Source organism: Rhipicephalus sanguineus, chromosome 10 (assembly GCF_013339695.2).
Source record: "Rhipicephalus sanguineus isolate Rsan-2018 chromosome 10, BIME_Rsan_1.4, whole genome shotgun sequence".
NCBI classification, from domain to species: Eukaryota; Metazoa; Arthropoda; class Arachnida; order Ixodida; family Ixodidae; genus Rhipicephalus; species Rhipicephalus sanguineus.
The window spans coordinates 87,617,992-87,644,146 of record NC_051185.1 but is presented as its reverse complement, the minus strand read 5'-3'; the positions used below and the strand labels follow the sequence as shown (position 1 = coordinate 87,644,146).

The window sequence follows — 26,155 nt, the reverse complement described above, 5'->3', positions numbered from 1 at the left end:
AAGCCCGTCAGTCTTTGGCACAAGGACGGCACCGAGTCCTACGCTGCTTGCGTCGGTGTGTATTTCCGTATCGGCGCAATCGTCGAAATGCGAAAATATGGGTGGCGTCTCCAGGCGTCGTTTAAGCTCGTGAAATGCCTGCACTTGCGCCGTCTCCCACCTGATTCCGCGCAAGTCTTCGTGAGAAGCGTCAGTGTTTCGGTGATCCGTGAAAAGTTTTTGACGAAGCGTCTGTAATAGGCGCATAAACCAAGAGATCGGCGCATGGCCTTCTTGTCGGTGGGTGGCGCGAAGTCGGCGATGGCAGCTGTTTTCCGCGGGTCTGGGCGCACTCCAGACTACTGATCACACGGCCCAGAAAGAAGAGCTCGTCCTACGCGAATCGGCACTTTTCTGGCTTCAGTGTCAGTCCAGAGGTCTTTATTGCTTGATGTACTGCCTCAAGCCGCCGGACATGCTCGTCGAAGGTCGAGGAAAACACGACGACGTCGTCCAAATACACAAGGCACGTCAGCCACTTCAATCCGGCCAGCGCGGTGTCCATGCGAGAGGTACTGGAATCGATACCCAGCACATCCACGAGACGTCACGTGGTCGTGACGTCAACGAAGGCAGCAGTCAGCACGTCCCAGATCAATCTCTTTATTTCGCCGAACTTGTGGCCGGCAAATTGAAAGTCAAACTATAGCAATACACTGACAGCGGCGAACAGAGCGTCGACCGTCGATCAACTGACAAGCGGTCAAGCGCGTCGGCTTTTATGCAGGTGCTATCGAACTTTCCAGCAATATCGCTGGTGGCGGCGTTATCTCTCGACAAAGCTGGAACATTCGCGTGCGGCGCGCAGTCTTCATAAAACGATCTACAATAATTGCGAAGCTTCTCGAACAATGAGGTGCGGTTTGCGGTGAGCGTTGATGACAGTCTTTGTTGGCGAAAACCAAATACAGCAAAGTGATAATAAGAAACGCACGTGGCAATATAGACGTCCAGCGACACAGACGCCATACTTTTATTCCATAGCACGAGCACTTCCTCTTCGTCGGCTTCTCCTGCCATGGCTTCGTTTGTCACATATATATTAGCTGTAAACAGCTCATATTGGGAATGGATTTCTTGCGCGAATACGGGGCTGTGATTAACATCCGCGACAGGAGCGTAACGTTCGCTACAACCTGGGGCACTGCTAATGATGAGGACAACCAACGACCTCGATTACGTATCGCCGGCGACGACGTCATACTGCTGCCGCGGAGTTGCTGCCTCGTACCCGTGCACTGCGAGAGCTTGCAGAGCGGCACTGGCATCGCAGAACGCATCAATGAGCTAGCATTCACTTGCGGCATTTCTATTGCCAGGGCTGTCATCAATGTGATCGATGGACGCGCTGACCTCTTGTTGACGAATTTCAGCAAGGAACGCCGACACATTGTTAGAGGCACTGCCATTGCCTATTTCGACGAACTCGCGCAAATTGAAGATTGCCATCTAGTGGAGGAGGTGGCAGCGTCTCCTATCACTACACCGACACCTGTTGACGTTAGTCCGACGTTATCGACCGTCGAGCGAGACCGCTTTCTTGCGCTGATCCACAAGTTCCACGGCTGCTTCTCATCAACTTCAAGAGTTGGTCAAACGCCGCTCACAAAGCACCGCATCATCACAGATTCTGACGCCAGACCCATCAGGCAAAATCCTTATCGTGTTGCCCCAAAGGAGCGTGATGCAATTCAAAAGCAGGTGAAAACGATGCTGGAAGATGGCGTTATTCGGCCATCTAACAGTCCTTGGGCATCGCCTGTAGTACTCGTAAAAAAGAAGGACGGCAGCTTGCGTTTCTGCGTCGACTACCGGAAGCTCAACCAGATCACAAAGAAGGATGTGTATCCGCTGCCGCGTATTGATGATTCCCTGGATAGACTACGAAACGCACGCTACTTTTCGTCAATGGACTTGAAAAGCGGCTACTGGCACATTGAAGTGGATGAGAGAGACCGTGAGAAGACCGCTTTTGTCACGCCCGACGGACTTTATGAATTTCAGGTTCTCCCTTTCGGTTTGTGTTCGGCGCCAGCAACGTTTCAGCGTCTAATGGACACTGTACTATCAGGACTTAAGTGGCGAACCTGCCTGGTGTACCTCAATGACGTGATTGTCTTTTCTGCTACGTTCGATGAACACTTAAGAAGACGTGGCAGTTTCTCTGAATGATAAAGCGTGTTTGCCTATCGTTCTCCATGTCCTCGTCGATCCCACGTCGTTACAATATACATACATATACATACCCGGGACATGACGGCGACGGCAAAAATTCGCCGAGAGTGTCCATATAATTGCTATCGCAATAAAAGACAGATAAACAAATAGACGCAGACAGAGAGAGTTAGAGAGCAAGAGATGAACAGATAAAAAATAGAAGGCGAGATAGCGACTACAGAGAGCTATAGAGAAAGAAATAACAAACGAAAGAAATAGATAAAAACATCAAAGGAAACAGACCTACCACACAGAGAGATCGAGAAACAAGGACAACCCGGCCGCGGCGGCTGCATTTTTGGTGGAGGCGAAAATGTTCGATGCCCGTGTACTTAGATTTAGGTGCATGCTGAAGAACCCTAGATGGTCAAAATTTCTGGAGCCCTCCACTACTGCGTACCTCAAAACCATATCGTAGTTTTGGGACGTTAAACAAAATATATCATTATTATTATATAGGTTATTTTGAGAAACAAAGACATAGGAAGAAAGATAAAGAGAAAAAAAAAGACAGAAAGAGAGAGAGAGGAAGAGATATAAAGCAACATACACAAAAAGAAGATGGAAAGAGATAGAGAACTCATAGCCATGTATAGTGCATTATAGCAAGTTTAATTTGTCGTGTGACGTCGAAAAACTATAATCTGCATTATCCGGCACGCACTCTCTTCTTTATCTTCTTCAGCCTGGTCCTCTTCCGCTTCTAGTCCACGATCTCTGCTGCGAATTACTCTTGCGCGACATTTCGCAAGCTGCTGTATTTTTTTTTTGTATAGTTAACAAAATTTCGATCACCTTTCATCTTATTTCACTTTCTGTCTTATTTAGCTTACCCAGCCATTTACAGTGCGAAATCTTGATTATTTACTTATTGGGAGGTAATCTTTGTCTAAAATTGCATTAAAAGTGGTAGTCACGCTAGCCGTGATAAGTGACCAATGGGTCGCTTAATTCAGTAAAGCTTTGGCATCTGTGTAACTAAAGCTTGGAGCTATGCAATGAACTGGGATAAATATTATTCAGTACATATCAAGGAAGCAATGTTAAAAAACCAAAAAGACGGAGCAAAATAGCCCATTTAGACTCAACCTGTTTACCAAATCAGCTGTGAATTGAAAAATATTCCATCAATTTCTTTTATTCTCGTTCACTGCACACATATATATGTTGTAATTTAGCATACAAAATTTCAGTTCGAAGTCCACACTGAGAAAAAAAGTTATGAAAGTTTGCGTCACAGGATTTGGAACAAATTCCTATTTTGAAAAAAAAAACACAGACAAAGATTTCAGAGCTTGCTAAAAGTGTTCGTTCCCCTCGTGGCCGCATTTAGAAATTTAAATCAATTGAAAACACAATATTAATTAGAACATAAAAGTTGAATTTAATGACATCCTTTTATGAAATAGTCAAAATAAAACTGATTAAGTATTTTGATTATCATTAATATAGAAGAAAAAACGCTTATTTTCGTAACGAACGCAATGTGGTTTTGGTTTCGATATATCAGCATGGGGTATGGAAAATTTGCTGTAACTCGAAAACTAATGACGATAGGAGGATATTTTTGCTGCAACATATTTTTTAATATTTGGGCGTCCATAAAAAGCCAGAAATTAAATATAGATTTGGCGACAAAAATGGACTTTTGAAGGTGGCCTACCACCCTAATCAAGCACTCCGTTCGACATGCACCACAATGAACGTGCCTCCACCTAGGGTGTATCTGATGTTTCATTGGTATGGTTAGCTAAGTTTCGATCAGTTTCACTGACAAAAAGAAACTAAATAGGTGAAAAGACAGCAAGGTTAACCACTCCGTGTCCTTTTGCCTTACACAATACGTGGTTACGCAAGGAAAACACCCATCTTTGCTGCTACATGGCACGCACTACACAGTAAGCTCTCATTATTTTTGCGATAGCTTGGCTAGTCGTGTCTTTCTGGTCTTCTCCGGGTTCCAACTATAATTTCTTCTATCGACATGACTCCAGGTCCTTTGTTTATGGTCAAGGGAACCTGCAAGGTAAAAAAAAAACAGTCTCATGCATTCGGCAATGGTCACGATGGGAAGAAGCTTTTGTTTTTCAAGTTTTTAAGAATAACGATTCATTCATATTGTATCATTGCAAGCTCTTTTTCGATGAATTCGCAGTTGATTTGTGAAAGCAACTCGAACATATGTCAGCATGCCGCTAGAGTATGACGGCTGCGAGGGACCCCAATGCTTTGCTATAGATTGCTGGCTTACGTGAGCCAAGTAGCTAGGGCGTACCTTTGTGTTGTCGCTGCGAAAGAACTCAACGCTGTGGAGAGAATGAAGCAGACAGAGCTTGACGGACTGAAGCGCAAAGCGCATTCCGATGCAGTTCCGTGGCCCAGCACCAAACGGAAGGTAGGTGTACGGCTGAATGGAATCCACGTTCTCCTCGCTGAAACTGTGGGAGGAGAAAGTAAGGTACATGTTTGAACGCAGCAGTTGCTACCTTAAGAACAGCTGTGCACCAGGAACAAAATTTCGAACAGTTCCACATAGGTGAAAGTCTCTTCCTTCGTTTTGCCCATTTATTTCTCAGTAACCCTTTGAGCCGTCCGCCTTACGTAAGCTTCATTGGGTGACCTTCTTTCCCTATGCTCCTCTCAAGAGACCCCATCGTCTGTGCAGCTTTGCTGTACATGAAAATGTTTTAATTGTTTCGCACGAAGGGCAACCTTGGCATTGACGATAAGGTTTAACGTTGTCTCGGAGTGGTGTTTTAACTACGCACGAGTCTCACACGTTCGAAAAACGCAACACGCTGGAAACGCGTTGTAGAGCTAAAGGAATGTCTCCCGCCGTGTTCTATTCCTCTCAGCATTTTGCCTTCTCCGCTCGCGTTGACGCTGCTAATAAGGCAGGGCAGGTGCTTCGCTGGCACGGCGTTTCTCCGGCGGCTCAGAGCAAGGACTGGCTTCCACATCCCGTGCCCTTGAACCGCATATACTATTTTGGGTTGGCATGGTCGAAAAGAAGTTGCTTTACCCGTCACGGTTCTTTGTGCAAGTTATCTACAGCGTCAGTGCAGCGACGTTCCAACGGCCGTATTGAAGTTTCTTGTGCTGAACCATATGACCACTGCGAATCAAGGCCACCTACAAGTGTGCCTAGACGGGTGCGCATGTTCGCAGATAGCTGGGTAGACGCATCCTGCATAATCTTCCTTGGCGTCTCATGATCTGGCCTCCTGGATTGCGTAGTTTCCTCTGCAGCAGTAGGAAGCGAATCTAACTCGGCGGTGTGAAAGGTAATGGAACACTCAGCACTAGAGATGAAGGCGCTGAGGAAGTCAGTCAGCCTTGCACTGTATACATCGTTACCTATCTTCACAAGAGTTTGCAAGGCTATTAGCCATTGCTGAATAAATATACGAGTATAGAGTTTACCTACAGTATAGGTGAATACCATGCCACGTAGAAATTCAGGGGAATGAAAATGCCGATGCTCTTGCAAGCGAAGCACACACTTGGGCCCAGGGACGTAGCCAGAAATGTTTTCGGGGGCGGGGGGGGGGGGGTTCAACCGTACTTTACGCATGTAGCCAAGGGGTTGTTCGGGGTTCAACCCCCCCTTGACAACGCCCCTACTTGGGCCACAACAATGATAATTCTAGAGAACGCTAAGTATATATATATATATATATATAACGTTCTAAAAAACTGCATGTTGGACACCCGCGAAGAATTTGCAGAAAAAGAAAATACGCACCGTATGTAGAATGGTTTTTATGTTTCTGCCGTGGGACTGGTCCCGTGGCCAACACGATAAACCAACATGCTATTTTCGACGTATGTCTCGTTTTTTGTCATATATGCAATCCGTAATTGCTCTAGGTCAATACAAGCCTGTGCGATCAATGAACTTGCGGCGAAGATGTAGCACTGTTGCACCGCATTAAAACCAACCCGAACTTGACAACCCAGCTTAGATTTTAAGGGTGGACGACGTACTTTTCAACTACCTTGATTCTATTGTCATATCGGTGACATTGAACATGTCGTTCAGCTATGCCCTCAGTTCGACACAGAGACCAAAAGGATGGTATACAAACTGTACATTTAGAGACATCGTTTTGACCAGGTGACCAGTGGCAATCAGGAATAGAAATCGACGCCGACTCATTGGCTTCCTGCGTGACATGGGGCTAGTCAGCCCCTGGTGACACCCCTGATATCCGCTCATAAGAGGCTCAGGCGGAGCAATTACCGGTTGCGTATATCAGGCGAGCCCCGCTTCTGCGGCGTCTACGCGCACGGTGGTGTAGTGGCTACGGTGCTCGACCGATGGCCCGAAGGTCGCGGTGGCCGCGTTTAAATGGAGAATAAATGCGAGAGGCCCGCGTAACTAGATTTAAGCCAGCGTCAAAGATCCCCGGTGTTGCAGCATCGTCACCACCAACGCTATATACCTCGAGTACTCAGTCTACTGTGCGTACACTGCAGGATTGAGGCTCGCCCATGATCTCCAAATTACGCTGCCTTGTACGGGATGATTCTATTTTGTTGTTGCAGACCTCTTCAGTTCATCACGCCAACATGGTTGTAATGCCGTGGTATCCATTTCGCTGCCTTTCCTGATGATTGGTTGTGTGTCCTGCGCATTGAATATCACATCTAGGGCACCTAGCTGACATATTACGTGAACGTATACAGCTGTATACAGTTACCATTCTTGTATGTGTGCTTTGGATGCCTTTTTAACTGCGATCAACCTTCGTTCGACAGCAGCTGGAGGAAAGAACGGGATAATTAAGCAATTTTCTTGCTGGTACTTGCCGTTCAGGTCTGAAGCTCTCAGGATCGGGAAACAACTCCGGGTCGTGGTGCATGGCGTAAACAGGTATATAAAGAGAACATCCTTTCGGAAGCTTGATTCCAGTGTCACCAAGAACATAGTCGATGTCGCCCGACCGCTGAAGTCTGAAACACAATATCAACTATGTACTCTGAGATGCAGATTTTGGTGTCCTTAATCTCACGTCCTTACTTCATATACATGTCACGCACATGTAGGGCGACTGATCTTATCTCTGTGCACAGCCATTTAACACGAACATATCGCATGGCGTGTTCAACTTGTGCCATATCAGTGACTCTCGGTGGATAAAATTGAGCCTGGCGCCTTTGAAACGCCAATACTGAGTAGGTTTTGATGATGTCATAAATAATCCAGAAGGGGAAGCTGAATACTAAACTGCTAGCCGGAAGGCAATAAATACTGTTGTCAGTAGATTATGTGGTCGGCAATTAAGTTTACTTATGTTTTAGCACTCATTTTGATGGCAGTTGCACCTAGCGACATTAAGTTTCTTGCGGAGCACCCCAGATTCACCACCGAGCCCGGCTTGTCCATAAATTTTAAAGAAACCATGAGAAAAATATAGCGATATATAAAGAAAATCTGAGAGATTGTGTATTATAGACATGACATAGAAGCATACGTTTACTATAGAAAAGGGCCACTTAACTGCAAGTATAATTAATTAAAATTAAGTGCTATAGGTGCGCATCGAAACTACAAAAACGAAGATATTGGTTTGCGCAGAATGAACAGAGGTAATTGATGTTTGGGGGGTACGCAGTACACAAGTGAAGGGCTACATAGAACGCGTCAATTTACCTTAATTAGAGGCCTAATTACGCTGTCCAAAGGCCATAGCTTGTCTCCCAATAGAGTTTGAATGACGGCATCAGAGTTGTTGACGCACCTCGAAGTGCTCAGTCAGGCTTCACGAAGCTACCGATTTGGCAGTGGGTTGGTGTTGGAGGATTGTGTCCGAATCGCATTGCTATCGCTGCTCGAAGTACTTGCTTGTGTCTGCTTTAATGGTGGGCAACCGGTGCATAAAAACGTCAGACGAGTGCGTAACAGCAGGTACACGTTACCGGTATTTCCTAGTTATTACGTGTAAAGAACTGCCTCACAACGATAAGAAGGTACAAGTTTGTCACCTAGTCATATGTAGGCCTGTCATTGTTGCTAATGAAGTTCCGCTCTAAGTTATAAATTTTGTCTCTGTTTTCAGTGTAACAAATAAGGCATCGTTAGCTATCTGAATACCTTGAGTGCAATGTAGGATGGTTGGGAGGAGGCTCTGGCGCGCGACACGGCAAGGCACAGCGATGACGGTAAGAAAGTGCTGTTGACCCATTTCAAAGCGGACGTGTGCTCGTAAATAACACAATACGCCAAGAATATTCGCGTTCACGCCGTCACTTTCGGGGCCCACTGGAGCCTTACAATCTAAGCCCGTTTCCGCAAGGCACTTTTGCGTCGCAGACTGAGCTCTTGCGAACCCACCAAAGCGCGTAACCAACAGAAACGCACTCCACGGTCGAGCTTACCACATTTTCCGGAACGGCATTCTTTTTTTTTTTTAACTTCATAAGAAAAGCGCCACACAGAAGCCTCTGTTAACTTTTCACAGCACACAAAGTAGATACAGGATTTTTCCTAAGGGGGTCAGCTTCTGGGAGAGCCTCTTGGGCTACGTATAGATTAAAAATAATGTAAGGGGGGTGGTCAGGCTTTCGGGCCACCCCTCTGAATTTGGTAGCGATAGCACATGAAATGTTGAAAAAATGCGCATAGTGAAGCAATACGCGCGCAAAGCATCCCACCAAATGCTACCTTGTTGAACTCGCCAATCGAAAGCCAACTACAAACACGCTCCAGCACAATCGGTCCGTTCGCAGAGAATCGATGACGCCCTCGACCGACCTGTCTAACATGTAATTGTTCTCGCAATGTAATAACCAAAGTAATGCAAAGTAACAGCAAGCGCAGGCATGCGCGAGTAGCCGCCATGTAGCTTCGAGGCTCGCGCACGAAGCTGCGGTTTCTCTTTACCTCCAAGCACACGGCGCGAAAGCTGTCGGGTTCCGGCATGGCCCGAAAAAAGTGTTTTCTGATGAGTGGCGATGCTGTCACATACGGCATCTATGAAGAACTGCGAACGTAAACACTGCGTTAGTCGTGAGCAGTGGCCGAAGCAACGGAATGATCTGCCGCTTCTCGTCGGCCTGCGAACAAATATAGTAACATAGAGGATAGTTTCCTGGAAACCTTTCTTGAGCCCCCCAATTTCCTCAGTCTGAGCAACACGGCACACGAAAATATGTCGGCATTGCCGTTCCTAGCAATCGCCACATGTCGATACGTACGCTCCGTGTGTGCACATGCGGATCGCGTTTAGCCTTCAACATGACGGAAATGCACACGGCGACCGCTAGATGGCAGCAGACTTTGCATAGGGTCTATAGGACACGTGCAACACTTCAGTATAAGGTTAGGGAAGGAACTGATATGTCACTCGGCAGTATGCTCCGCGCGTCACTCGGCTCACGTCGCACGTGCAGGGTGCTCCCTCTCCGTCGCCCCGGCTGCGTGGCGACAAAAGCAACGAAAGCTTTTGGTGGCATGTCACATGCGATTCACGCGATGCTCGCTGTGCCTTCCTCTGGCGTAGAATCAGAGCGTCCAAGGTATTCGACTGCGCAAAGTCGCAAGTTCATGTGCGTCTGCCTCTCTGGAGTCCATGCCATTGGTGTCGTCAAGGGGTTCTTCATCGAGGGAAGGAGAGCACGAGCGTCCCGCGTCTAGAGCCACAGAAGCAGAGGCGGCCATCGGCTGCTCGTGCCGCGTTAACACGCCGGAGGCATCGCATGCTGCCTACTCGTCGCAGGAGAGGAATAAGGCATGAGAGAGGAGGGGAGCGTAGGAGAGGAGAGAGAGTGGGATGGGACGCGTGTGCGCTGGCGCTCATCGCGGCGTTGCGCAGGAGAGATTGAGGCGCGCGAGGGGGAGGGGGCTGAGCTTAGGAGAGGAGAGACAGGGGGAGGGGACGCGCATGCGCAGTGGAGCGCGGACGCCATTGGATCAAGCTCGCTCATAAGATGCTTCGCATCTAAAATGTGCTTTGAGCATCCACCGCGGATTGAATGCTAGAAGCTAGCGTCAGCGTCACTGAAATTCTAGACCTCACCACCACACGACGGTGATAAGCTGTATTCGCTTATTCCAGGCATGACAGTAGCGCCGTAGAGCACCTTCAAGTCGACGGAAATAATAGATTGCGCCCTCACATTTCCGGTTTTGCTCAACAGCCTATCAGCGCGCACCAACGACGATGCTTTTGAGATTGTCGTCTTTTGCGATCGTCTGAGTATACGGCCCTAAGCAGAGGCACCTTGACACACAGCATGCGCGAGGTGCATCCTACGTTCTGCTGGAACGATCGGGTCCACGCTAAGCCTTTGCTCTTCAACTTTCAAGGTCTGACGCTGCCAGTAGTCTTCGAGGACTTGCACAGGAGATTACACTCGCTCTATGGTGTCAACTGAAGCAGCCAAACCAACCGGACAAATCGTCAACGCCATCTCTCCTCTTTGATGCATCTCTGTATGCCAACTGGACTCCGCCGAAGAGAGGCCACACTGTTTTATCACTTATTGCTAGGGGTGGCATTTACAAAATCCTATTCCTTTCGGATTGGAACGGCCGGAGAACGCTCTTAGCCATACCTGTCGTTGCGAGGAGACGCTACATCACATCCTGTGCGACTGCCCGGTATATAATATTCAGAGACAGTCACTGGCGTCCGTGCTAGCGCACTTTGACAGTAGACAAATGTATGTTGAAGCATATCTTGCATGTCGTCAACAGAAGACGTCGTAGCTGAAGGCAACGAAGGCCACTGCTGAAGTTTTTAAGAGAACTTGGACAAGCGGCTGTGACAGAAATGTCGCGTTCCACGCAAGAGTGACCGACTGTGATTGACCTCTTTGTGTGCTGTGTCATGTGCTATCTTTCTCTCTTTCTTTCCTTTCCATCCTTAAATCTCCCTCACCCTGTTTCCATGTGTAGGGTAGCAAACCAGTTTTGCTAAACTGGTTAACCTCCCTGCCTTTCCTTTTCTAATGTTACGTCCCTCTCTCTTTCGTCTTGTGCCCGCTGCCCTATCCGCTCGTCCGCAGGGCCCGCTGAGCCGCTTAGCTATTAGTCATTATTGTATAGTGCTCGCTACAGCGTGCACCTTCACTCGCGCCATCTGGCTGACGTGGGTCAAGAAACCACCGCCAACATATCGGCCTACCGCTACAGTGGAGCCGGCGAGTCGCGGGCACGTCTAATTTCGTTCGCTCAAACCACGGCTGAGAGCAGCACGTTCGCTGCACGCGAATGCGCGAGTCACGTGGTTCTTTCGTGGGCTTTCTTTGCGGCTTAGAAAAAATAGTATACGTGAAACTTTGTTTATCGCAAATAAGGCAATTGGGGCCAAGGCTTAGCAATTTACTTAAATAATCCTAATTAACATACTAATGAATTACAAAACAAAAAATTGTGTGTAGAGCACAAGGTGGATTTCAGCAGTTTGAAACTGATTTCACTCGCCTGCCTTCAGTATTGTATTTTTTTACTCTTGGCTAAAAATAGCTGGGACACCCGGTATAAAATTAGGAGTGTTCGAAAAAGAAATTCCCATGAGTTCTGGCTTTCGTTATTTGTACCCTCCTGGCCAAGTTGCGCTTCAATCGTACGGCGGGCATTGATGCCTCTGGCAATAGGTTTTCGACCACTTTTTGTTCCATGTTTCGCAGCCGATATAATTTGACCTTGGCCGCGGCGGGAACAGCGTCGCCTGACTGGATGAAACCGGTCCTCTCCCGCGCGCTTAGCACGTCCGCATGTAGGCGCATCTTCACACGTGTACGCGTTTGCGCTGGATTAAGCTCGCTCCGATGCCGTACAATGCAGGTGGACGACTGTCAACAACTAGGTCCCAGTGGAGTGTGTGCGTTCACAGTCCGTATGTTGAATTAAAGGCTCCTCGGAAGTTTACCGAAACTGTCCTCTCCACAGACATTTGCAATCTCAAAAAGTTAACCCCGCTAGTGTCATTACGGCTCTCAAGCGCAGCTAAATAAGTCCATTAGATCAAATGAGTCCCTCAACTAAATGAGTCCATCAGATCACAACGCCAAGGAAACATCAGGGACCATTAATTGGTCTTTAACTATAGTGTAGTAACCATGGCATTAATTGAAATGGATTAAATGCGATCTGAAAACACTCCATTCGTTGCTCTTATCCGAAACGAAAACCTTCGAATTACGTGTCCGATGCTCTACCAGTTGAGCTCCGACGAAGGCCCCTCCCCTATTCAATTTTGTAGGGCATTTCTCTTCATTTGGTTGCGTGTAACTACGAAACGAACCCCTCGAAAAAATTACCCTTCTTCAGCGAAGAAAAGCGCACCTAAAGTTGTTCCTTTGACAAAAAAACATAAAAAGAACAACTTGGAGGGCGCTTGAGCTACGCCTTCAAGAGTAGAACGTGATATCGCAATCTGGCCCTGTGCGCATCGCCTCAATTGCTAGCCTCGCTTTGGTTCTCAGTGCATGCCTCAGCCGTGCCGTAAGGAAACGAACGACTGCACGCGTAACATTGGCTGTTTGAAACTATCCTAGAATGCCTACTGAAAGTACAGTTAAGTCCCCACCACGCCATATGTCTTCCTTTTGCGAAACAGTGAAGGGCCCACTACGCGTCCGTAAGGCAACACGCGAATCTACGCAGCTGCTCACTTTATTGATGCTTTCGCTGATGAATATGATTAAATGTCTGAGCATTTTGTAATGGGTGGGCCTGTAAAACACCGACTCATTGCGCAATTTACATGTGTTAACGCCTGGCGCGATTCTCCGCTTCTGTCAAGCAATAATACATGCGTTAAAGACACTCCTTCCACTACATGGCATTCGTATAGTGTTTTTTTCGAAGCAGTCTAAAGCAAAAACTAGGCTCTATGGTAGAACATCTGCTTGCCACGCAGGCGGCCGGGGTTCGACTCTCACCCAAGCCAAATACTTTTATTATTCATTGTATTTTATTTGTATCTTGATCGATTGCTGGGTCACTTACACGATGATGTTTCGCTCACAACCAACGACACCGACGTGTATACCGACGCCGACACCGGAGTTTCCGCAAAACGAGCTCTTTAACGCTGTCGCGTTAAAACAGGCAATTACAAAGTTACAGATAGGTACACAGCGACTCAGCGTTAGGCAAACTATGACAATAAAACATGTTTAAGTGAAAGTCGTATTCCTCCCAAAACTCTGACACCTCAGTAACTGCTGCATTTAGGCATTATGTGTCGTTGGTAGTATTTGGTCTTTCTGGTAAGTTAAAATTTATAGCCGACATATAGTTTATAACACAGCCTTAATTAATTCTGAGGTAGCTTTTCATCGGTAAATAGCAACGTTATGCTATTTTATTCTTGAGATCCAATGAGCTGAGATCTGAGAGTTACTTGGCTGTGTAAGAGCCCCAGTTTAGCCTCGATAAAAGTAAAAGATATAGTCAGGCATTGATTTGCTTCATATCATACGTTGCTTAGAGTGCGCTAAGAAAACCGTCAATTTGAGCGTAGGCCGATAAACTGGAACACGCGATGAGTCAAACCCCTCAATAACGAAATCGCCGGGGAAGCGAGTTTCGTTCGTTATCGTGAGAATTTCGTTGTCGCAAAAATAGAAAGATACACACACCAACTGCTTCGCACAACCAAATTTATTTAAAGAAGTCACTCATCTCACTCTGTTACACGCTGCTCTGAAGGAGCTAACAGTTTAATAAGCTTTGCATAGCTTCGTCGTCGTCGTGGGGCCGAGGAAAGTGCGAGTGATGTCAAAACATCAAGAACTTCGCGCGAACTTACCTGTCTTTCGTGCATTTTTTTTCTCTGCTCACTCTCGTCCAGGGGCGTCGCCAGAAATTTCTTTCGGGGGGAGGGGGGCACGTCCTTGATCTCTAGTGGGGGTCGGGCAGGCAGATGTGATCTAATCTAATCTGAAATAACTTGGCCCCTACGGGGCTTCGCCAGCGGGCCGCGCCGAGTGTCATTTTGAACTCTGTATACTATGGCGAAAAAAAAAATTCGGGGGGGGGGGGGCACGGGCTCGGTGTGCCCGCCCCCCTTGCTACGCCACTACTCTCGTCGTCACTCTGATATTCTTTGCTCAGACTTTTGATGAGAGCGTCCTCGCAGAACACTTCGCGCACGATCTGGTCGGCGTCAGCACGCAAAACGTCGTGCAATTAGACAGCGTCTTGTTGAACTTGTGGCTATCTCCGTCACCTTCATCAGTCTCATTGTTATCGTCATCATCCGACTGCATGCAAACAGCAATGGTCGCCTCGATGCTTGTTGGCGGAGACGTATGTGCCCGACTTGTAGAATGAGCGGTGTCGAACTGTTCGAACTTCTGGTTTCTCAACTAGCTCATGGGTTGAAAAAAACTTTGCGGATTACTACCTGAAAGTTTCGTTATTGTGGGATTGTTTTAAAATCTGTTCGCTATCTAAAGGGCGCAAATGCATTGAAGTCTATGGACGTTCGGTGGGGATGGCAGATTTCTTCGTGTTCGCGAGAATTTCGTTGTTGAGGGCCTTCGTCATATTAAGGGGTTCAACTGCATGCACAATCAGCCGCGCTGAACTGGGCAATTCATTCAGCACACTTCTTCCAAATAGCGCTCAAGCTCACCTTGGTGCCACTGGAAATAGGCGTAACGCTTCGGATACCACGCAGTTGAGGTACTTCAACCTAGATATGACATCCAGGCTTGGTTCTGGGCCCTGCGAAAGATCAGTACAGAGCCGTTTCTGCTGCCAGTTTTTGAAGTACAAATCTATCTTGCGAGCCGTGTGAGGCGTAGCGTGAAACAACCTCAGGCAACGCGGGCTTCAAGTTGAGGAAATGCTTTTAATCGCTGCCATATTTGTATTGTTATCTCGTACAAGTCACACGAGCAGAGGAAATTTTGTTAGACCAGGACGGAGAAAGAAATGTAAAACTTAGCATTATACTGAATACGCTGATGTGATCGTCGGTGACGTTTCAGAGCGCCCTAAGAATCCCCAAGATATCATGTATGCTCTGGCCTGTTGGTTTGCTTCTAAAGTCAGAATGAAATATACTGTTTCCACGTCAGTAACGGAAATATTGCGAGGCTAACCCAGGCATTGTTAAAATCAGGAAATTGCGTCAGTTTATTCCGGAAATCATTACAATAGGCCATTAAAGCCTTAAAATCAAGGATTCCAGTTCCTCTCTGTTAAGCTAGGACATGAAAATTAGGAGCTTGTCAGATGGAATCCCCGAAAAAAATCACACAAATTTAGGCCAGCTTTGCACTGGTGGTACTAATCACGAAGGAACAGTGGAGTAGACATAGTAAATTTACATTCCGAAAAAACGAGAGACAAAAGAAGAAATACTACACAGGACAAGCGCTGAGGAGCTGGGCGGCCATCCTCAGCATACCAGTCAAGCGAAGCTTAGAGATAGCAAGCTAAGCTTACATATAGACACATAAGCATAGAAAGCGGTAGTTAAGCCTGGGAAAGCCAGTGTTGAGTCTCTCTCTATTTATTTCTCTCTATTTGTTCCTCTTTCTTTCAATTTGTTTCTGTCTCTTACTTTGCCTATCTTCCTCTTTCTTTCTCTTTTCTTTCTGTCTGTTTCTCTCTCTCTCTCTGTTTCGCAGTCTTCTTTCTTTCTTTCTTTCTTTCTCTCTATGCTTTTTTTTTCGTTTTGTGGCCTATACCAACGCAACCATATGGTTCCCATAAACGCTTCTTCCCGTAGGAGTGCCTGGTTACCCAGTGGTTACGACGCTCGTCTTCGGACCGTGAATGTCCGGCTTGCCAAGAAATTTTATTTTATTTATTCTTTCTCTCTCTTTCTTTCTATCGATCTGTTTCTCTTCATTTCTCTCTCTCTCTTTCCTTTCTCTGTGCCCTCTTCTTGTTCTCTCGCCCCTAGCAACGCATTGATATGGTTCTCACAAACGCGTGTTCTGCTAGCGTGCCTAGATATCCGAGTGGTTATGACGCTCGCCTTTGGATCGTGGGTACCCGGGTTCGAATCCCGCATAGTCAATATAATTATTTTGCTTTATTTATTTGTTCTCCTTATTCTCTAGACTTCTAATCTGTTTTCCTTCTTTCCTTCCTCCAACGCACTGCTATGCGACTCACAGTGACGTCATCATTCGAAGGCGTTTTGCGAACACAACCGGAACAAGCTCGAGCTTAAACAGCTCAGCTTTTAAAATGTAATGTAGTCACAGGTACGCAAAATTCAAGGTGCACAGTAGGAAATGCACTTACGTTGGTCGCGATGCAATCGTCCACTTCTTTTCGAAGTTTTTCCTGGACGTCTGGATTAAGTGCAAGGAGATAGGCGGTGACGGCTATCGTTGTCGAAGTAGTCTCCTGTCCGGCCACGAAGAAAAGCACACATTGCGCCAGGGCTTCGAGTTCACTCAAACCTTCAGAGAAGCAAACATCTGTGATGTTAGTAGGTTATGTGCACAAAAAAGCCGAATAATGCTACTATTCAGCCCATAAGGGACTGTAAGAAACTGTTAATGGTTATCTCAAAAGAACGCGAGATCCTCAGTTAAAAGGCAGAGCGTAATGTTGAATGTTAGCACACGTTTCTGCGCTGTGATGGCCGATAGTTTCATTCGAACGTAAGACACAATTGAATGAAGCAAAATGCTTCGCATCGTCTATGTAATTTTCGCTTCCTCTTCGCACAACTTAGCCACTTAAGACGATGACTGCCCACATAAGTTCATTTAGTGATTTGCTCATGACTCAAAATTAGTGTACCTTTATGCATATTGATTTGGAAGAATGAGTTTTCTACGTGGTTTTAAGAATCTACATTCATGTGTCGATCTGACGCGATATGCGCAAATGAAAATTGCAACAGAAAACTGGTACTTCGCATTCAATTCATTTCTTTCTGCAACGACAGAGTAACACGAATAGATATGCTGAAAAAAGCGAGAGAAGGCTGTGTCGAATACGTCGGCACACACTGTACGGAGTAGCTGCACCATCTTGAAAGTGCGGCTTGAAATACGTTTGTATTGGTTGGGCAAGAAAATGTGGACTTGAAATTCAACAGCTATATAGGCGAAGTGGTAGAGGCCCATATACTGTGCGATGTCAGTACACGTCAAAGAACACCAAGTGGTCAAAATTTCCGGAGCCCTCCACTACAACGTGCCTCATAATCATATCGTGGTTTCGGCACGTAAAACCCAAGATATATTCCTAGGACAAGCGAAGAACCACCTTCCCGCCTACATTGCCAGCATAATGGACGAACAATGATTTCAAACATACCATGCAAGATGCCTTGTAATTTTCTTCTTTTAACTGCACGTCTAATTATTTCTTTCCCAAATCTTTTCTGTAGAACCTTCGGGCCTTGAAAGTATGTCTAATATATTTATTAAATAATTAAACAAATATCAGCATCATCGTAGCTTAAATTAGGTGCCCATCAGTTAAGGAAGTACTTCGCTGGTATCGGAAATGACACCGTTTATTCGGATAAGATTTTTTGATGAAACTCGTCGCTGTGCAAGAAGACCATAAGTACCTGGATATGAGTACCTTCACGCAATCACGAATAGGAATTACAAGAATAGTATTTTCTTCAGAGATCAGTGTGTCATGCGCAACACATCGACCCTTTTTGAACGAGAATTGCTGAGCGTAGGCAGTGACATGCCAAATATATTTGTTTCTTAAAAATACTAAGAACAAGAATGTATTTTTCGCGGTTTGATATCACGACTAGAAATTGAGCCCTTGCGATACCCTAATTGTAGTCAACCATTGTAGTACAGCAGTCAGAGGCACCAATTCAAACGTTTCAACTAATCAGAAGTTAAAACTCTTTAGAACAGCAAATCATCAATTGACATCATTGTATTGGCGTATAGATGCGCAGGTCAAACAACAAGTGTTATTGTTTGAAAGGTACTGCATTTTTAAAACGTCATTAGAGCGCATCAGTACAAATGATAAGCACGCACGTTTACTATTGGTTGGCGTCGTCACATTAGCTTCCGAGCCATCGTGGAACAGCTTCTCATGAAGCTCCACTGAGCCATCATCGCTGGAAGCCAAATTACCATCGTGAGCATCCATCATTAGTTGCAAGAAATCTTCTTGACGCTGAAAAGAAAGGAGATAATGTCGTTACACGCAGTGCAATCTGCAGAAGATCATAACGAATGTTTTAAATATGCGCAATCACAGATCTCGGGAACTTATCGAGGCATTCCAAACCGAAAAAATTCTACATATCTCACGTAACGTGTGAATCGATGTTATGCGAAGCATGCGGCGGGAAGGTGACTGTGGCGGAATTTTTTACATTGAGGGAAACGTTACGAAATTACGCTAAAGATATGTGTAATTGGTATACACAAACATATCTCTTGAAGAATGGCACATGTGTTCTATAACCAGTTGTTTACAGTTGCGTAACGCTGCCAATAGCAACGTGGGTATTATCAACACCAGACACGGTAAGCTGATATGTTATGCTTATCCTTGACCGTTATGATGGAGAATGTAAGCACGATTCACAAACCCGTATGCATGTGTGAGAGGAGTTCTTGAGAGTTCTCAGGTATATGGCTTCTAGCGGAATGCCTTTGTTATTGAATTGATGTTCACAACGCAGACCTCGCTGATTCCGCAGCTTGTCTGCGTGTGTTCTGTGACTGGCGGCCAGCGAAGCGGGAGGCGGCCTACGTTGAAGTTGCGCATCGCCGTGTTCTTATATGTGCCCACGGCTCCACACCTGCAATGAAGCCGCTTGCTGTGGATGACACAGTGGACTCATAGCTCCGGGCTTCAGAAAGTGCTACCACAAGAGTTTCTGTGAGCAGAGCGTCTTTCTCGAGGTCATGCACGTGCGCGTGCACACAGTGTACGCTGAGACCGGCGAGCCTGAGGTGATTGTTTGATTGTGGCATCGAGTGAAGCTTGTAGCCCAGTCCAAGACAATGTCTAGAGGGCTGTTTGGTAGCCAGGTAATGTCGTCGAAAGACAGTCTGTCGATAAACCGGCCACATGTTGGCACCAGAAGTCACCTTTTGCGTTGGTGAGGCGTAGGCCGTAGAGGCTGGTAGCCCTATAAAGTGCTACGTAGACCAACTTCGATAATTCGCGCTTATCGTATCCGTGGATTACCTGGCGCATGTGGCCCTTTGTGAGTTATATATAGTAAGGGCGTTTGATTGCGCAAGGAGAAACTGCGTTGCCTTACGTGAGATATTTTCTGGCGTATATCGTGGTCGTGGTGGTTCGCATTACCACGGGCACCCATTTCAGTTCTATTGCAGGGTGTGCGGTAGTGATGCGCTTCGTCTTTTATTTTTTATTTATTTGAATGCGCGGCTAAACTTCAGTGTTCGCCTCCCGCGGCGGTCGCAGTAACTATGCGACCAACGATGCTCAATTCACCATCAATGCCATAGATTCATTGCCATATGCTCAAATAACCGTGCCATATACTCAAACTGCGCCGGAAGACCCTCGACTGCCATCCACTGGTCCACGTGGTCCCCTAGAATAACGCAGTCTTCCCTTCATTTCTATGAGGCTATAGGCGATGGCCTCATGGTCACCGAGTATGACGTCAGATTGATTGAGAGCCGCTTTGTGACATGCGAAGAAGCCGCCGCTAGATGCCCTGACGGCATACGGCTATTTTACAGCAATGCGGACGTCGACCACTATTAAGGACATTGCCTCGACGCTCCGGACGTGCTATGGCATCCCGCATGCGATAACATAACTGGCGATAAGAACGAGCTGGTACACAGGGATGCCCTGACCAAAGTGGCCAGGATGAACGCAAGCGACATGGGTGGCCTGCCTGCCTCAATTTGCCTCAGCATCGCCAAGCCGTACATGATTACGGACAATATCGACGTAAACGAAAACCTCGTTAATGGAAACATGGGCACCTTCTGATACATCGAGCGTGAAGAGCACGGCAACCTCGTGCGACTGTGGCTTGAATTTCCGACCTCAACGGTAGGCATTGTCGTCCCAGCCAAGACGAAGCCCATCACTACCGCACAGTTCTCAATAGAATTGAAATTGGTGCCCGTGGTAATGCGCACCACCACATTCACGATACACGCCAGAAAATATCTCCTGTAAGAGGACACAGTCTCCCCTTGCGCAAGCAAGCGCCATCACTATATATGTCACAAAGGGCCACATACGCCGAGGTAGTCTACGGATACCATAAGCGCCAACCACTGAAGTTCGACTACGTAGCACTTTCCAGGGCTATCAGCCTCGACGGCCTATACACCAAATGAAAAGGTGGCTTCAGGTTCCAACATGTGGCCGGCTTTATCGACAGACAGTCTGTCGACGACATGACCCGGCTCGCAAACAGGCCTCTAGACATTGTCTTGGACCAGGCTACCACCTTCATTCAATGCCTCAAGCCAACAATCAAATGAGGCTCGCTGCTCTCAACGTACAGTCTGTCTACGTGCACGCGCGCTGGAACGGCCTCAAAAAAGACGCTCTGGTCGCAGAAACGTTTGTGTTAGCACTTTCTGAAGCCTTGAGCGATGAGCCCACTGTATCGTCCACAGCAAACGGCTTCAGTGCGGGTGTTGAGGCGTGTTCTGATATAAGAACACGGCAAGGGGCAGCTTCAACGTAGGCCGCATGCCACTTCTCCAGCCGCCACTCATAGAACACACACAGACAAGCAGCGGAATCGGCGTGGCCAGCGCTGCGTACATCAATACAATATCAAAGACATTCCGCTCGTCGCCATCTACCTGAGAACACTCAGGAACCCCTTCCACACATGCGCCCGGCTTCGTGAAACGTGCTTGCGTTCTCCATCATAACGGTCAAGTATCAGCACTACATATCAGCTTACCGCGTCTGGTATTGGTAATACCCATGGTGCTGTTGGCATCGTTACGTAAATGTAAACAACTGGTTATAGAAAACACGCGCCACTGTTCAACATATGTGTGTTCGCGTACCAATTGCACATATCTTTAGCGTCATTTCGTAACGTTTCGCTCAATGTAAAAAAGTTCGCCACACTCACCTTCTCGGTGCATGCTTCGCGCAACATCGATTTCCACGGTACATGGGATCTGCCGAATTTTTCTTTGTTCTCATTTTTCCCGATAGCTGTTGCTACGGACAGCGCCAGCGGCTGCGGACAGCTATGACACCAAAATCGGTGGTTCTGGTTCTCTCATGATAGCTTTCGCTTTAAAAAGGAGTAAAAAATGATCAATGACATCACAACGATTTGCTGAGAGCTTCCCGCGAAATATTTTACATTAAAACATGCCGGCAATGTGCTGAAAATGTGCCGACATGTACGGAATAACCACATTATAGAAACATTATACGTACTTTGCCATTCTGACGTCTCTCATTTATGATGCGCTGGCAAACATTTCTGAAGTACTCAAACTCTTCATCTTTGGGCATTAGAGAACTAAGGAACGTCAGCAGGCCCGGAAAAAGCACTGTAAAAACCAAAGACATTATCTGTACTTTTATCGCTCCTTTTTTGTGAACAGTTCCAAAAGAAATGACATACGTGCTTCATTTATTTGTACCACATTTGAGAACGATAAAAAAATCTCTGTTCATCAGAATAAAGGTGCAAAGTTGAAAACCATTTAACATTAAGCCGCAACTACGCACTTTCCTTAATAACAGAAAGGTTTCTTTCCCAGTCATCGTCTCATGCCGCTTATTCATCAGACACTGTACCAGTAGCAGGTCATCGAAAGCAAAGACATAGCGGTTCTCTTTGGTTTTATGTAGAATTAGTTCTGGTTGGGTTCACTTATGGCTAATGTATGCCTAAACTTCCAATTAGCGTACGAAGCTGCCCTGAGTACGAGATGGCCAGGTTCACTTCAAGCTGTTCATTGTAGCTTTTATTGCCTGCTCACCCTCGCAATCTAGTTGCAGATAAATTTATTTCAATTCATTTGAGCTCATTGTTCAAGTTCTGTTTTCGTTGGACACTGCTGTCAGAACTTGGGCTATCTTTCCGGGACAATCGATATGTATGCAGAGCAATACAAAACATCATCGCTGGCGTCATTTGTCTTTTAATATCATAATTCAAGAAGAGTTTCGCGGAAGATGTTTTCGAGCCCGTACATTGAACCAAAGCATACCTGTAATAAGAGACCACCAGGATAATCCTGGGGAGAGGACTTTAGCTGCCTGCGTCACAAACTCGTTGGTCGCGTCCGTGTGGGAGTCGATTCTCGTGCCGAACGCGCACCTTGCAATGACGTCAAGGGAGTACTTCCCGAAGAACCTGGCACAAAATAATACGGACATTAGAGAAACTCTAAACCATTGACAGTTGCACATAAACGTGCTATTAGGATGATCGTCGGCGATAGTTTTCGGCAAAACTATAAATATGCCATAACTAGCGCGCGGCATCGATCCGATTGCAAAACACGCCAGGTGCTTATGCGGGGACGAATCGCACTGTGCCCGGATAAGGCATAGCGAGGTGTGTGGGAGGACGTCTGCATGCAATAAAGGGGCCCTGCAACACTTTTTCAGCATGGTAAGAAAACGCTGCCGATCGGTAGTCACAGCTGCTAAGAACGTGTGAGCCAAACACTAGCAGTGCAACACGTGGGCTGGAATTTAGCAATCATTTCTTAAAGTTAGCTAGATATTACCCGCCCTTCATTCGACAAATGATGCCATCAATCCAAATGACCCAACCATTAACACAAAGTCAATGGCCATTGGCTAATTTGAGCATCGCGAGCTGCATAGTTACGGTGGCTGCCGTGGGATGCAGCTACGTTCCCGCGGCTCTCTTCCGCGATCACGCTGAAAGTAAGCCGCGCGTTCTAAGGAGAAAAAAAAGAAGAAAGTGCTCAAGGCCGTTACGCATGCTGACACATAGACGTAGCTTCTTGATCCCTTGTCATCTCCCACCCCCCCACCCCCGCACCCCGTATTTTGGCGTAGCGTTCAGCGCGCTCGCTGGCACCAAAGGAGAGACAGAGAGATTATAAAGCATGCGACAAATTCCTATAACTCCACTCGTGCTTGACGGATTCTAAAATACTTACACCATATCCCGCTAACGGGGACCATGAGGCGATGCGAAGCCGGAGCACTTGCACGATCGCCTTCCGTTGGCGTTCGTTGGGCGTGCTACCGAACTCGGGCATGCTACCGACCTCGCGTCGTGGAACGCGAAGTGGAATACTGGGCGCGTCGTGTCTTCCCTCTAGCCTGGCCATTAATTCTCACAGATCGAACGGGGAACGCGGTCAACAGGCGCGCTAGAGGGGAGCAGCGTAGGAGAGGAGAGAGAGGGGGGACGCGCATGCGCTGGCGCTCATCTTGGCGCTGCGCAAGAGAGAATTACGGCATGTCGAGCCCGCATTTCAGAGGAGTCAACCGAAGCAAGCGCTGGACTGAACGCACGCAGCGCTCTACCACTTGAAGGAGAGGAGACTAGAGGAGGAGAGTAGCGCATGCGCCGCGACAGCAGAAGCGAGAACGCAGGAGAAGCGTAAGCAGGTGCTGGTAGAGAAGTGGAGAGAGTTACGCGCAGCTGTAGGAGAGAGGGAAGGAGAAGAGTTGCGCATGCGTAGTGTGAGTGCGGACTACCACGCCGCGGGACATACCCCCGAGCAAGAGATGCCTTCGCATCTAAAACTTTTGTGCCAGTCGACTCGTAAGGCAATAAACTACTTAAATAATTGCATTCGATGATTACATAGAACAGTATTACAGGGTCCCCTTTCATATAGGCACACACATGCACAATTATTAGCCAGTGAGGACACCTTCAGGACAACGGTTTCATTGGCTTCACTGCAGCATTGGCCATCTCGAATTGTCCTTTAATGTATCATAAAAGTATTATTATTATTATGGATATAAATTTTGCTTATTACGAAATTACGAAACAACGGTATATCTGCTAGAAGGTAACTGGAAAAAAATGGCTTCGTGTGAAGCGGGCGGCATGAAACTGGGATAAATGAATGGGCTTGTACGTAGTGATCCGTCATTACAGGCAGAGGACAAGCGCTTGCGACTTGTCCCCTTTTGGAAGCCCTTGGTAGTGTTTCCCTATATCTGCAATGACGTATGAAATTAAATACGTGCAGAAGCGGCCCGTTGTATTTTCGCAATCCATTGCGCGCGATTATGAAAGCGTGTATGCCGTCTTATTCTCACTCAAATGTGCCCCGGTGGCGCCTCTTCTTGTGCTTCTGTGGCGCCCACAGATGGTACATACGCAAGCAGTATGCACACAGACGGTACATAGTGATCGCGCCTGTATTTAGAAGCAAACGTATCTTGCAGTGCGGATGTGTGATTTATCTGGGCAAAATTCCGGAAATTTCCTGCTCCCATATTTCATCTCCGTAGTGCGTTTGTTTAAGTTCCAGCGATGAAATTGACATACACCATTCCTCAATGAACTGCCCACAACTTTAAACCACCCGCTCGTTGCACAATTCGCAAGTGTTGACGCCTGGCGTCATTCTACGCTTCTGCCAAGCAATATTACAGGCGGTAAGAATACTCCTTCCACTACATGACATTCACATAGTGTTTCTTCGAAAAGTAGTTTCATGCCATAGAGTAGCGCTGTGGTAGAACACCTGCTTGTCACGCAGACGTCCTGCGTTCGATTCTCACTCATACGTAACATTACTATTATTTATTTTATTTTCATCTTTCTCGAATTTGCGGTCACGGACAAGATGATTTTTCGCTAACAACCAACGACGCCGACACCGGACATTCTGCGAAACATGCTCTTCAATGCTATCGCGTTAAAAATTAGTGTAGCTAGCACCGGAGGCGCAATTCAAAAGAGCTAAATTACGGCGATATTAATGAGCTTCGTTGTTAAAAGTCAACAAGCGCTTAATTTCAGCGCAATACATACAATGAAGAAAATACATTACAGCCTTGAATTCCATCGCTATAGGCGTTCTTGTAATACTCTTGGGTATATACAGGGTGAGGGTGTTTTCATTTAGACAGGTTTTTTATAAAAAATGCTATGACAATCAGGCTCGTATTATTTTCGCAAGCGAACTCTACGCTGAGGCGGAAAAAACTGGCCGCAGCTAAAATTACCCCGTGTTATTGCCACTGGTACAACGTGGAAAAAGGACCTTTGGTTTTAGGGGACTATGAAGCATATGCTTGTCGACGCCACAGGCAATTTACAGGGCTCGCACGAATAAAAACAGTGGTGTCCCACGAAAGACATAGCTCCTCGCCCTCATAGGTCTGTTGTATGGCTGCTTTCGTGTTGTTTCCGGCAGATTAAGCCCAAGGAATATTTTTTTTTAATCAGAGGGATACAATCATGACACTCTCGTGTGTGCTTGGGAGGCGGGTGTGGTCGCGTGTCGTTAGATTTTAAACATATATTTTAGATCAGATTTTAGACAAAAAAGGACTGATTATCGACACAGAATATAGATTATAGGTATTTTATTTGAGACAAAAAAGAGAACGTGACTGTAGCGTCACACACTAATGCACCTTAACTAGTACCGCATTACCGCACGCTCTTTAATGCTTTTCCGCACTCACGCATATTCAAAAAGTGTCTTCTCAACGACAGCAATACTTCAGCGCAAGTGAGCTAATGGCACTCCACCACGATGGGGCGCTTATTTTTGATGATCTTAGGCCTCCGTTTTGAAATGACGCCATAAGTGGTCACACTTAACGATGCTAGTATTAATTATACAATACCTTAGATTGTTATGATTTAATTTCGCGATTTTCGGTCACGATCGCACAAATCAAAACATATAGGTCACAAACAATAGTTTGGCTGCCAGGAGTCATATAACGAGGAACGATCACATCCAAGTGTTTCTTCAGAAAAACCAGTTTCGTTAACGAGTACAGAAATTCCGTACATACAATGCTAGGCTCCGG

General features: G+C 46.5%; 1 protein-coding gene across 1 annotated transcript in view; it reads right to left on the bottom strand.

The window, feature by feature from the left end:
* Positions 1-4,185: 4,185 nt before the first annotated feature.
* The window catches only part of LOC119406578 (cytochrome P450 3A24), a 63,600-nt gene continuing 41,630 nt past the window's right edge, over positions 4,186-26,155 (bottom strand). Inside the window, exons 6-13 of the mRNA XM_049420146.1 lie at positions 22,372-22,517; positions 21,590-21,705; positions 18,205-18,346; positions 16,478-16,638; positions 14,850-14,941; positions 7,069-7,212; positions 4,532-4,694; positions 4,186-4,275 (exon numbers count right to left, since the gene is read on the bottom strand). Coding sequence (XP_049276103.1) covers positions 4,186-4,275; positions 4,532-4,694; positions 7,069-7,212; positions 14,850-14,941; positions 16,478-16,638; positions 18,205-18,346; positions 21,590-21,705; positions 22,372-22,517 — 1,054 coding nt within the window. The remainder of the gene's footprint in view (positions 4,276-4,531; positions 4,695-7,068; positions 7,213-14,849; positions 14,942-16,477; positions 16,639-18,204; positions 18,347-21,589; positions 21,706-22,371; positions 22,518-26,155) is intronic.